A 13,703-nucleotide genomic window follows, 5' to 3' on the forward strand; every position below is an offset into this window, starting at 1 on the left:
CAGCTGAAGTCTTCAATCAAGCGGCATCTTCAATCTTCTTTCTTCCGGATCCATGTTCATCCCGCCGACGCGGAACATCCATCTTCACCGACGACTTCCCGACGAATGACGGTTCCTTTAAGGGACGTCATCCAAGATGGCGTCCCTCGAATTCCGATTGGCTGATAGGATTCTATCAGCCAATCGGAATTAAGGTAGGAAAATTCTGATTGGCTGATGGAATCAGCCAATCAGAATCAAGTTCAATCCGATTGGCTGATCCGATCAGCCAATCAGATTGAGCTCGCATTCTATTGGCTGTTCCGATCAGCTGTTTCGAGGGACACCATCTTGGATGACGTCCCTTAAAGGAACCCTCATTCGTCGGGAAGTCGTCGGTGAAGATGGATGTTCCTCGTTGGCGCGATGAAGATGGAGTCGGAACAAAGAAGATTGAAGATGCTGCTTGATAGAAGACTTCAGCCCGATCATGGACCTCTTCAGCTCCCGCTTGGATGAAGACTTCAGTCGGATCATGGACATCTACAGCCCCCCGCTTGGGCTTGGATCAAGACATCGGAGGAGCTCTTCTGGATCGATCGGTGAACCCGGCGTGGTGAAGACAAGGTAGGGAGATCTTCAGGGGCTTAGTGTTAGGTTTATTTAAGGGAGGTTTGGGTTAGATTAGGGGTATGTGGGTGGTGGGTTGTAATGTTGGGGGGGGGTATTGTATGTTTTTTTTTACAGGCAAAAGAGCTGAATTCTTTGGGGCATGCCCCGCAAAGGGCCCTTTTCGGGGCTGGTAAGGTAAAAGAGCTTTTCTATTTTAATTTTAGAATAGGGTAGGGCATTTTTTTATTTTGGGGGGCTTTGTTATTTTATTAGGGGGCTTAGAGTAGGTGTAATTAGTTTAAAATTGTTGTAATATTTTTCTAATGTTTGTAAATATTTTTTTATTTTTTGTAAATTAGTTCTTTTTTATTTTTGTACTTTAGTTAGTTTATTTAATTGTATTTATTTGTAGGTATTGTATTTAATTAATTTATTGATAGTGTAGAGTTAGGTTTAATTGTAGATAATTGTAGGTATTTTATTTAATTAATTTATTGATAGTGTAGTGTTAGGTTTAATTGTAATTTAGGTTAGGATTTATTTTACAGGTAATTTTGTAATTATTTTAACTAGGTAGCTATTAAATAGTTATTAACTATTTAATAGCTATTGTACCTGGTTAAAATAAATACAAAGTTGCCTGTAAAATAAATATTAATCCTAAAATAGCTACAATATAATTATTATTTATATTGTAGCTATATTAGGGTTTATTTTACAGGTAAGTATTTAGCTTTAAATAGGAATAATTTATTTAATAAGAGTTAATTTATTTCGTTAGATAAAAATTATATTTAACTTAGGGGGGTGTTAGGGTTAGAATTAGCTTTAGGGGTTAAAAAATTTATTAGAGTAGCGGTGAGCTCCGGTCGGCAGATTAGGGGTTAATGCTTGAAGTTAGGTGTCGGCGATGTTAGGGAGGGCAGATTAGGGGTTAATACTATTTATTATAGGGTTATTGAGGCGGGAGTGAGGCGGATTAGGGGTTAATACATTTATTATAGTAGCGGTGCGGTCCGGTCGGCAGATTAGGGGTTAATAAGTGTAGGTAGGTGGTGGCGACATTGGGGGCAGCAGATTAGGGGTTAATAAATATAATATAGGGGTCGGCGGTATTAGGGGCAGCAGATTAGGGGTACATAGGGATAACGTAGGTGGCGGCGGTGTACGGAGCGGCAGATTAGGGGTTAAAAATTTTTAATAGAGTGGCGGCGTTGTGGGGGGGCCTCAGTTTTGGGGTACATAGGTAGTTTATGAGTGTTAGTGTACTTTAGAGCACAGTAGTTAAGAGCTTTATAAACCTGCGTTAGCCTAGAAAGCTCTTAACTACTGACTTTTTTCTGCGGCTGGAGTTTTGTCGTTAGATTTCTAACGCTCACTTCAGCCAAGACTCTAAATACCGGCGTTAGGAAGATCCCCTTGAAAATATAGGATACACAAATGGCGTAGGGGGATCTGCGGGATGGAAAAGTCACGGCTGCAAAGTGAGCATTAGACCCTTTCCTGACTGACTCCAAATAACAGCGGGCGGTAAAAACCAGCGTTAGGAGCCTCTAACGCTGGTTTTGACGGCTACCGCCAAACTCTAAATCTAGGCCTTAGTCTGCTCCATGAAATTGACAATGTGCTGAATGTATGCATACAAGATTTCTTTGCCTATTAACCATATAAATAAATGGATATAATAACATAATTAAAAAAAAATAGTTAATGCAAGTTGGTGCTGCTGAAGATATTTTTATATAACAATTATATACTTATAATAGATAAGTATGATATAACAATTTTAATAAGCACTTTATATTTATACATTACTAACTGTGAATAATGGTGGAAAATTTGTGGCTTACGTTTTAAGCCAGAGGTGTGAGAGAGGCAGCAATTGAAATTTTACTTAGTTATACTAAGTTATAGTAAGTAGTTAGAAAAGGAAGCCTCTTTCACGGTGGATACATAATAGATACATACACTTTTGATGTGTATCTATTATGTATCCACTGTAAAAGAGGCTTCCTTCTAAGTACTTACTATAACTTAGTATAACTAAGTAACTTTATATATACAGTATATGAGCAGGTACTCAATGGATTTTCAATAAACTTCACACTTTAATGTGTAACAAAGTGATGTTTTGGAGACCAAGCTCCCTCCCCTTCTTTAGACTAAGAACTGTTTGTATATGTTAGTGTGTGTGTCTGTCTGTTACTGTCTCTCTGTATGTGTTGGTGTCTGTGTGTATGTGTTAGTCCGTATAATTGTGTCTGTCTGCATGTGTTAGTGTGTGTCTCTGTTACTGTATTTGTTAGTATCTCTGTGTATGTATAAATGTGTGTGTTGGGGGGCCCGATCAATGGTTTGGTAAGGGGCGCCAACATTTTTAGTGGTGGCCCTGCTCAACGGGTCTGAGAATTCCCCATTCACCCATACTCTAGGTTGATTTTAAATTGCAAAGATGCAAGTTGTGAAGTCTGAGCTAAACCCAAACCTTGACAGAACAGATGCCATAAATTGACAATAAACCCTATCAAAGGCCTTTCCTGCAACAAGTGATAACACCACTGCTTTCTCTTCCTTTTCGATGTGGCTAATTATATTAAGTGTTTTGATAGTGTTGTCCCTAGCCTCTCGACCTGGAAGACTGAAATATATGCCTCTAACATCTCACTTGGGAATGGGGTTGATTTGTCTATCGAGTTAAAAAGGTCAGTTAAATGTGTAGTGTGGAGCTCGTTGAATGCATAATAATAATGGGCTGTGATGTCATCTTGGCCTGGGGTCTTGCCCTTGGCAAGGTCAGAGATAGCCTGTAAGACCCCATGACAGGTAAATGGTTTGTCCAAGTCGTCTCTTTCCTCCTGTTCTAAAGTAGAGAGAACTGTGTCAGACAAATACCTACACATTCCTTTAGTAAGGGAGGAGGTGCCACTTTGTCCTGGGCAAAGGTTTTATTACCTATAAGAATCACAAATGCAATCTTGCTCTTCCTGGAGCTACACAGACTCTTGAATTGTGGTGCTATATTGTTAAGAGTGGGACCTTATTATCTTATTGATCTCCTTTTTATTCATACCATACTTGCATTATTTTTCCAGAAATTTAGTTGATTATGATATTTGCTTAAATAATGGTGTAATCTTATAGCGCTGCTTGCGGTGACCTCTAGCTCCTGTCTATGGTGGGTCCCCCAAATACCCACTGGATGGTAAAGGAATATAAGAATAGTTAGATAGGAGCGCCAAACGTAGGCAAGGTCTTGTAAAATAGTAGTGTGAAATATGATACTAGACTGTAGGTAAAAGTCAATAGATCGTGTATTAATGTGGGGACAAGTCTCAGGTAGAAGTATAGCACAAGAACAAACTTTAGGTTTTATGTATAGATATCATAAAAACTCCACAGATTTGTTTACAAAGTATTTGAAAATTTATCACATTCGACACAAGATATCTTAAAATATAAACCATAAAAATAATTATAATTATATACATGGATCCATGTAGACAGTAACTAATACTGTATAAAATATATCCTGATCTGTCTAAAACAGATTACGCTATTAAAAGAATTCGAATTCGATTTGTGTGTGAGGCTCACACACAAATCGAATTTGAATTCTTTTAATAGCGTAATCTGTTTTAGACAGATCAGGATATATTTTATACAGTATTAGTTACTGTCTACATGGATCCATGCATATAATTATAATTATTTTTATTTTTTATATTTTATGATACCTTGTGTCGAATGTAATAAATTTTCAAATACTTTGCATTTGCTTCTAGTTTAATACATATTTTATGTCAGTTAATATAGAGTATTCTGATTTTTTTTTATATATATAATTTTTATTGAGATAGCTCACAGAAAAAAAAAAAGAACAATAAATCGACATACATAGGGAATCAAGTGTGAACATAAGATGCCGCTTAATCATGTTACGATGGTTATACATATGAAACAGTTGGAAGTGGGATTAACAAATAACATTTAACATAGAATAATTAAAGGCTTTTAACAACCTAAAGGTATGATAAGTAGGAGAAAATAATTAGAGAAGTATCTTAGGTTTCTTGGTACCGGTATTACAGGTATATCTCATTTCCAACCAGACTTTTCTCATTTTCTGTTTTACATCTTAAAATGTAATATCTCTCATAGTTTATTAGATCCTATCTCTCATAGTTTATTAGATCCAGAGTATTCTGAATTTTAAGCAGACAAGAAAAAAACAGTGAGATCTGCAAGTGTAACATCCTTAATGACAGTTGTGAGAGAGCTTCGGACACACCCAGGAATGCCTCTGTCCAGGCTAGGGAACTCTCCTGTCCTACTGACTTTCTGACATTGACAGGCTTATTTTACATATAAAAATGCAGTGTAATGCATATAGAAATATAGAGAGTATAATCATAGAAACATAGAAATTTTCATACCATGAGCAGAATTTGTAAAAATCACAATCCTAAATGTACTGCTGTATCCAAAATGTAAATGCATTGAAATACAAAAGAGAAAGTACAAAGTATAAATGTAATGAAAGCTTAAATGACAAATTCTTAAGTCTAAAGTAAATTAAAAAACAAAAAGCACAATATGTAAATATAACAAAACGTATGTCATATGGCTTGTTTCTCCTTCACATCCAGAAATGCAGGTAACATCCCTTTACAGCAAAATTTGCCTTTCTAGAAATTTGTGAGGACTCAACTTAGATAATTTCATCTGAGCAGAGAGCTTTAGATAATTGGGCTCTATGACATTGAGAATGACATCACATATACATTCTTGATTTGAATTGTATTAGAAAAATCTGTTTTTTTGTTCATGTAGGTAGGGCATAGGCTGGAGTTTCCCCCTCCCATTGGGCTTCCACCATCATCTAGTGCTGACAGTTTTTGTTCCTGTTATGTTAGGTTAATCTTTGTGATCGTATCACTAACATAGCCTTTTTATTTTTACAACCGAGTGTGGTTGTTCCTGTTGTAAATATACACAATAAAGTGAGACAAGGAAAGAGACATTGGATATCGGTGCTCCTTTTGTGCTTCTATTTTTGTAAGGACACAGGCTTTAACAAACGCAGTTGTTAGATGACAAATAAAACCCCATCTAAAACATTGTTATATTATTTAGCAAATTTAAATTTGTATAAATTTGATTATGATATTTTATGTGCAATGATGCTTTTATATGAGATGGTAATGAATGAGGTGGAATAAAGCGGGTAGGGTATTATTTCAGCTATAGATTAGGATAGGATTTATATAGCATTATTTAGTTTCAATCAGGTAGATTACGAGTTTTGCATTACAGCTTTTAACGCTGAAAAAATGGCAATTTCAGCGTAATGGCATTAACGCAGCTATTGCAAGTCGTGTCGGTATAGCTATAACACAAGCATTTTAGCCTGTAACGCAACGTCCATCTCGCACTCAAAAAAATTCAGTTTTTGCATGGGATTTTTATAGCGCCAGTATTACAGGTTGTGCGGTGAGGCTAAAAAGCTTGCGTTACAGCCTATATCGACAAGATCCATACCGCCATCTGAAAGCAGTAGTTAGGAGTTTTGTGTAACAAAAATGTTTCACAAAACTCATAACTAAACTGTTACAAAGTACACTAACACCCATAAACTACCTATTAACCCCTAAACCGCCGCCCTCCCGCATTGCAACACTATATTAAACCTATTAACCCCTAATCTGTCGTTCGTAACATCGCCGACATTGAAAAAAATTATTAACCCTTATTCCGCTGCTCCCCGACATCCCCGCTACTATAATAAAGTTATTAACCACTATTCCGCCACTCCCCAACATTACCGACACTATAATAAAGTTATTAACCCCTAAACCTCCGGCCTTCTACATCTCCACAACTAAATAAACCAATTAACCCCTAAACCTCCGGCCTCCCACATCTCCGCCACTAAATAAACCTATTAACCCCTAAACCGCCGGCCCCCCACATCGCAAAACACTAAATAAAACTATTAACCCCTAAACCTAAAACCCCCCCCACCCCACTTTAAATTAAAATTACAATATAACTATATTTAAATAAATAAAAACTTACCTGTGAAATAAAAATAAACCTAACATTAAACCATAAATTAACCTAACCTTACTATTCTAATAAAATAAAAAAGATTTTTTTTATTTTTTGGGGTGTTTTCTTTTCAGAATAGGGTTTGGGCTTTTGAAAAAGAGCTAAATGCCCTTTTAAGGGCAATGAAAAATAGTTGAATGCCCTTTAAAGGACAATGCCCATACTAATGCCCCTTTAGGGGCAATGGGTAGCTTAGATTTAGGTTTTTTTATTTTGTGGGGCTGGTTGGGTGGTGGTTTCACTGTTTGGGGGGACAGGTAAAATAGCTGTTTAACTTAGGGCAATACCCTACAAAAAGACCCTTTTAAGGGCTATTGGTAGCTTATTGTAGGTTAGGGGGTGTTTTTATTTTGGGGGGGCTTTTTCATTTTTATAGGGCTATTAGATTAGGTGTAATTGTTTTTATTTTTGATAATTTTGTTTATTAATTTTTGTAAGCTTAGTGTTTTTTATTTTTCATAATTTAGTGTTTATTATTTTTTGTAATTTTAGGTTTTTTTTATTTTTCTCGTAGTGTTAGGTTTTTTTTTAATTTTTAATTTAGATTTTTTTAATTGGTAGTATTTTTTATTTTATTTGAATAGTAAGGTTAGGTTAATTTATAGTTTAATATTAGGTTTATTTTTATTTCACAGGTAAGTTTTTATTTATTTAAATATAGTTATATTGTAAGTTTCATTTAAAGTTAGGGGGTGTTAGGTTTAGGGGGTTAATAGGTTTATTTAGTGGCAGAGATGTGGGAGGCCAGAGGTTTAGGGGTTAATAGGTTTATTTAGTGGCTGAGATGTGGGAGGCCGGAGGTTTAGGGGTTAATAACTTTATTATAGTGTCGAGGAGTGGCGCAATAGGGGTAAAATAACTTTATTATATTGGCGGTGATGTCGGGGAGCAGCAGATTAGGGGTTAATAACTATTTAGGTGTTGGCGATGTCGGGGGTGGCGGATTAGGGTTTTTTATACTTGGGGCTTATGTTAGGGTGTTAGGTTTAAACTTAACTTTTTTTTCCTCATAGTCATCAATGGGGCTGCGTTACGGAGAATTTTCAATCTGCATCTCAGGTGATGTCTATCGGGGAAAGCGTGCATGAACACATCAAAGCAGCCCTTGGATTTTGTGCAGTATGGTGCTTAACGCCACCATATCGCATGCAAAAGGAGGCTTTTCAGTAACTTGTAATGTCTGCGCTATAGAGGGTGAAATAACGCAACTTTTTTGGCGTTAGTTTCGCACCCTGTTTAATGCAAAACTCGTAATCTAGGTGTATGATTGTTCTGTTAAGTTTAGGTGCATTGTTAATATATGATATTGAACTAATATATGCAGAGTGTTGAATGAATCACAAAGTATATGCCAGTAAAATTAGTTCTGACAGTACACAAAGTATAATGTCAGATTTTATTACAAGGAACAAAATATAAAAAATATGTTTCACTGCAGTATCAGCGTTTTAATAAAGATCTACAATGCTGGTAACATTTTCTCAATTGAATTTTGTTTTTCAGTTTGAAGTATTTTTTTAATTATGCATTGAAACCAAATAGCTTTAAAGTAAAATCAAGTTGTTTTTAAAGTGATTGTAAATCCTAGCATTTGTGAAATGATAGGATTTACAATTGGAAGAAATAAAGGGGACTTTCAATCAAGAAGTATATAATACTTTATTCTGAAAGCTCCTTTATTTGTTGGAAGCGTTCGCCGCACTGAACTGGCAGCCCATGGCAGAACGCTATTTTGCTGAGAGGTGATGTTTCCACCTCTTAGCCAATAGCCGTGCAGGCTATCCGGCTAGGCACCAGTTGGAGCGCACAGCTATTTGCTAAGAGGTGGACACGTCACCTTAGAACAAATAGTGTTCTGCTATGGGCTGCCTGAACAGCTCAGTGCGGTGAACGCTGGTAACAAATAAAGGAGCTTACAGCATGAAGTATTTTATACTTCATGAATGAAAGTCCCCTTTATTTGATAATTGTAAATCCTAGCGTTTCACAAACGCTAGGATTTACAATCACTTTAAGTCTAAAAATCTGGACACAAGAATTAAGATTGTGGGGCCTATCTATCAAGCTCTGAATGGAGCTTGATGGCCCGTGTTTCTGGCGAGTCTTCAGATTCGCCAGAAACACAAGTTATGGAGCAGCGGTCACAAAGACTGCTGCTCCATAACCCTGTCCGCCGGCGGACAGGAATCGCCAGAATTCAACCCGATCGAGTATGATCGGGTTGATTGACACCCCCTGCTGGCGGCCCATTGACCGCGAGTCTGCAGGGGGCGGCGTTGCACCAGCAGCTCTTGTGAGCTGCTGGTGCAATGCTGAATACGGAGAGCATATTGCTCTCTGCATTCAGCGATGTCTTGCGGACCTAATCCGCACTGTCGGATCAGGTCAGCAAGACATTTGATAAATAGGGCCCTGTGAATAAATCAAAATTTGGTTTTCACAAAATAATTCACAATTTTATTGCTTTCTTCACAAAATAGATGGAACAATTAACCATTCCATAACATTAATTTCTAAAACTGGTTTAGTTCATTATTTATGGTGCTAGGAAGACTCTCCTTTTCTTTATCTGGAACTATTTTTCCTTGTTGGCGCAGTGAACTTTGGCATCAAATTTAACATCTTGGAATTTGCCCAAAGCTTTCAAAGCACGTTCTGGTAGGATTCTGTTGAAATAAAAAAAATATATATTTTTTTTACACTTTGCCTGTGTAACATATATATATATAAAAGAGTCCCAGTGCATCTAAAAAAAAGCATGTAGATGAAAGAAGGAGACGCACTCGCCGGGTCTTAACAAATTCAGTGTACACCATAACAAGTGACGTTTCGGGGTAGTTAGCCCCGTCCTCAGACCATAATAAATACATAACAGTAGTAGAAATATATAGCCTTACCCTCCACCAAGATACGATACCGGAAATAGCCATGGCGTTCTCCCTGCACCACTGCGCAGGATCGGAGGTAGTCATGGAAACCGGTAAACACTATACTCACACAAATGACGTAGTATACTCCTGATCAGACGGGCACGCCCATCTGCACTGCCAGTGCCAAAGGTTGCCTTAGTAACCGGATAGCATTTACTATGCTTACTACGGGGCTGCAAAAGAAATGATGTGATAATACATGATTCATCCTTAACAGTATATATCAAGCAATGCTTTAGACAGAGAGAACGAAATGCAGTTATATAAAGAGCATGGTAATCAATATACAAAATAGATAAGGTGCATTTGAAGAATAATGGTAAAAATCTATATAGTGATAATACAATTAGGGGTTACTGTAGGAAATTCGCTATGGATAAACAATTAACTGTCATCTATAGGAAACAGTGCCAATCTAGATTTACATTTAACCCATTAGGTGTTAAAGTGTTAAGTGTGTACATCCATCTGGATTCTTTTTGTAGAAGTAGTTTGGCCCTGTCTCCCCCTCTACTAGGTCTAGGGACATGATCTATGATGACATACCGGAGGTTTGACACCGCATGGCCAGCCAACGCAAAATGTCTGGCAACTGGTTGGTCAGATTGTTTTTTATCAATTGCTGATCTAATTGCAGTGTGATGGTTGGCCATGCGGGTCCACAGGTCATCAATGGTTTTGCCCACATAATATAACCCACAAGGGCAATGAATCAGATAGACAATATATTCAGTGGTGCAAGTTACCCGGTGTCTAATGATTTTTTTGTTTGTATGAGGGTGTACAAAACATTTAGTGGCACTAAGTCCATTACAAGTCGTACATCCTAGACACCTAAAACAGCCTGGTTTTGGTGGATTCAACCATGTCTGTTTTATATAACAACCAACAGGATCCACCTTAACTAGAGTATCCCGGATGGATCTAGATCTTCTAAAGCTGACTCTAGGTGGTCCCGTATTGGTAAAGGGCAAAGTCTGGTCAGACTGCACAATATCCCAGTCCTCCCTTAATACTGCTGGGAGACCCTGTTTGTCTACTGTATGCATGGTCACGTATGTCATCCTGTCAATACTGGGTTTCCTTATAGCAGCCTGCAGAGCTTCTTCCTGTGACAGATCCCAAAATTCTTCCAGGTGTCTGTTTAGATGCTGCTCAGTATATCCACGTTGCAGAAATCTTGTTTTCATTTCTAGCAATTGCTTTTTTGTTTGCACCGAGTCACTATTATTCCTCACAACTCTTTTAAATTGTGAGATCAGCAAAGCCTTCTTTAGAGCCGGAGGATGGCAACTGGTGGCCTGGAGCAGAGAGTTCCTGTCAGTGGCTTTGCGGAATAGAGTGGTTGAAAGTTGATTGTAATCCTTGTGGATACGCAAATCCAAAAAATCTACGGATGTTTCACTGTATTGCATCTTGAATTGGAGATTGGGGCGTAACTCATTCAGCTTTTGGAACCATTGTTGAAGATCATATACAGAACCATCCCAAATTAGAAACAGGTCGTCTATGTAGTGGCGAAACAACTTAATATTGGGATGGGTAAATAAGTCAGTCTGGTACTGTTTGAACTCTGCCATGTATAAATTGGCATAAGATGGGGCCACACTTGACCCCATCACCGTACCTAGAAGCTGTAGATAAAATAGGTTCTCAAAGCGAAAATAGTTCATTGTGAGGCAATAGTGTAACATTTCCATAACCCACTCCGTATTTAGTCCTACAAAAGGATATCTCCTCAGGTGGTTACGGACAGCCTCCATCCCCTGGCTGTGTAGTATAATAGTATAAAGACTAACCACATCCAGGGTAACAAGAAGTTCAGTCCCCTTCAAATTGTTATGTTTTTTGAGTTCTTGGATAAGGGCCATGGAGTCCAACAAGAAAGAAGGCATGTTGCGGACCATCGGTTGCAAAAGGGAATCCAGATAAGTAGCGATAGGCTGGAGCAGAGACCCAATAGCCGAGACTATTGGTCTGCCAGGTGGTTGGGTGAGATGTTTATGCACTTTGGGTAATGTGTAGAATATGGGTACACGCGGGAATATGGTAGTTGTCTGTAGGTAATATGATCATTTAACTAGCTTCACTGCTAGTGGTAATTTAAGATTATACATACTATCGCAGTGAAGCACTAGCTCAGTTAAATGACCATATTACCTACAGACAAGTACCAGGAGATCCAGTGTGGTCCTTTAAAAAACAAATTGACACTACGTTACAATGTGCACTTATGGAAAACTTAATTGATGAACAGCTTTGGGGATATTTAACAGTACAATTCCCGCGTGTACCCATATTCTACACGTTACCCAAAGTGCATAAACATCTCACCCAACCACCTGGCAGACCAATAGTCTCGGCTATTGGGTCTCTGCTCCAGCCTATCGCTACTTATCTGGATTCCCTTTTGCAACCGATGGTCCGCAACATGCCTTCTTTCTTGTTGGACTCCATGGCCCTTATCCAAGAACTCAAAAAACATAACAATTTGAAGGGAACTGAACTTCTTGTTACCCTGGATGTGGTTAGTCTTTATACTATTATACTACACAGCCAGGGGATGGAGGCTGTCCGTAACCACCTGAGGAGATATCCTTTTGTAGGACCAAATACGGAGTGGATTATGGAAATGTTACACTATTGCCTCACAATGAACTATTTTTGCTTTGAGAACCTATTTTATCTACAGATTCTAGGTACGGCGATGGGGTCAAGTGTGGCCCCATCATACGCCAATTTATACATGGTAGAGTTCGAACAGTACCAGACTGACTTATTTACCCATCCCAATATTAAGTTGTTTCGTCGCTACATAGACGACCTGTTTCTAATTTGGGATGGTTCTGTATATGATCTTCAACAATGGTTCCAAAAGCTGAATGAGTTACGCCCCAATCTCCAATTCAAGATGCAATACAGTGAAACATCCGTAGATTTTTTTGATTTGCGTATCCACAAGGATCACAATCAACTTTCAACCACTCTATTCCGCAAAGCCACTGACAGGAACTCTCTGCTCCAGGCCACCAGTTGCCATCCTCCGGCTCTAAAGAAGGCTTTGCCGATCTCACAATTTAAAAGAGTTGTGAGGAATAATAGTGACTTGGTGCAAACAAAAAAGCAATTGCTAGAAATGAAAACAAGATTTCTGCAACGTGGATATACTGAGCAGCATCTAAACAGACACCTGAAAGAATTTTGGGATCTGTCACAGGAAGAAGCTCTGCAGGCTACTATAAGGAAACCCAGTATTGACAGGATGACATACGTGACCACGTATACAGTAGACAAACAGGGTCTCCCAGCAGTATTAAGGAAGGACTGGGATATTGTGCAGTCTGACCAGACTTTGCCCTTTACCAATGCGGTACCACCTAGAGTCAGCTTTAGAAGATCTAGATCGATCCGGGACACTCTAATTAAGGTGGATCCTGTTGGTTGTTATAAAAAAACAGACATGGTTGAATCCACCAAAACCAGGCTGTTTTAGGTGTCTAGGATGTATGACTTGTAATGGACTTAGTGCCACTAAATTTTTTGTACACCCTCATACAAACAAAAAATTCATCATTAGACACCGGGTAACTTGCACCACTGTATATATAGTCTATCTGATTCATTGCCCTTGTGGGTTATATTATGTGGGCAAAAGCATTGATGACCTGCGGACGCGCATGGCCAACCATCGCACTGCAATTAGATCAGCAATTGATAAAAAACAATCTGACCAACCAGTTGCCAGACATTTTGCGTTGGCTGGCCATGCAGTGTCAAACCTCCGGTATGTCATCATAGATCATGTCCCTAGACCTAGTAGAGGGGGAGACAGGGCCAAACTACTTCTACAAAAAGAATCCAGATGGATCTACACACTTAACACTTTAACACCTAATAGGTTAAATGTAAATCTAGATTGGCACTGTTTCCTATAGATGACAGTTATTTGTTAATCCATAGCGAATTTCCTACAGTAACCCCTAATTGTATTATCACTATATAGGTTTTTACCATTATTCTTCAATTGCACCTTATCTATTTTGTATATTGATTACCATGCTCTTTACACAACTG

At 38.2% G+C, this 13,703-nt stretch overlaps 1 protein-coding gene across 1 annotated transcript in view; it reads right to left on the minus strand.

The window, feature by feature from the left end:
* Positions 1-8,048: 8,048 nt before the first annotated feature.
* LOC128649791 (17-beta-hydroxysteroid dehydrogenase 13) overlaps positions 8,049-13,703 on the minus strand; it is a 90,978-nt gene continuing 85,323 nt past the window's right edge. Inside the window, exon 7 of the mRNA XM_053703253.1 lies at positions 8,049-9,365. Within this exon, the coding sequence (XP_053559228.1) occupies positions 9,275-9,365 (91 nt within the window). The 3' untranslated portion in view covers positions 8,049-9,274. The remainder of the gene's footprint in view (positions 9,366-13,703) is intronic.

Source organism: Bombina bombina, chromosome 2 (assembly GCF_027579735.1).
Source record: "Bombina bombina isolate aBomBom1 chromosome 2, aBomBom1.pri, whole genome shotgun sequence".
NCBI lineage: Eukaryota > Metazoa > Chordata > Amphibia > Anura > Bombinatoridae > Bombina > Bombina bombina.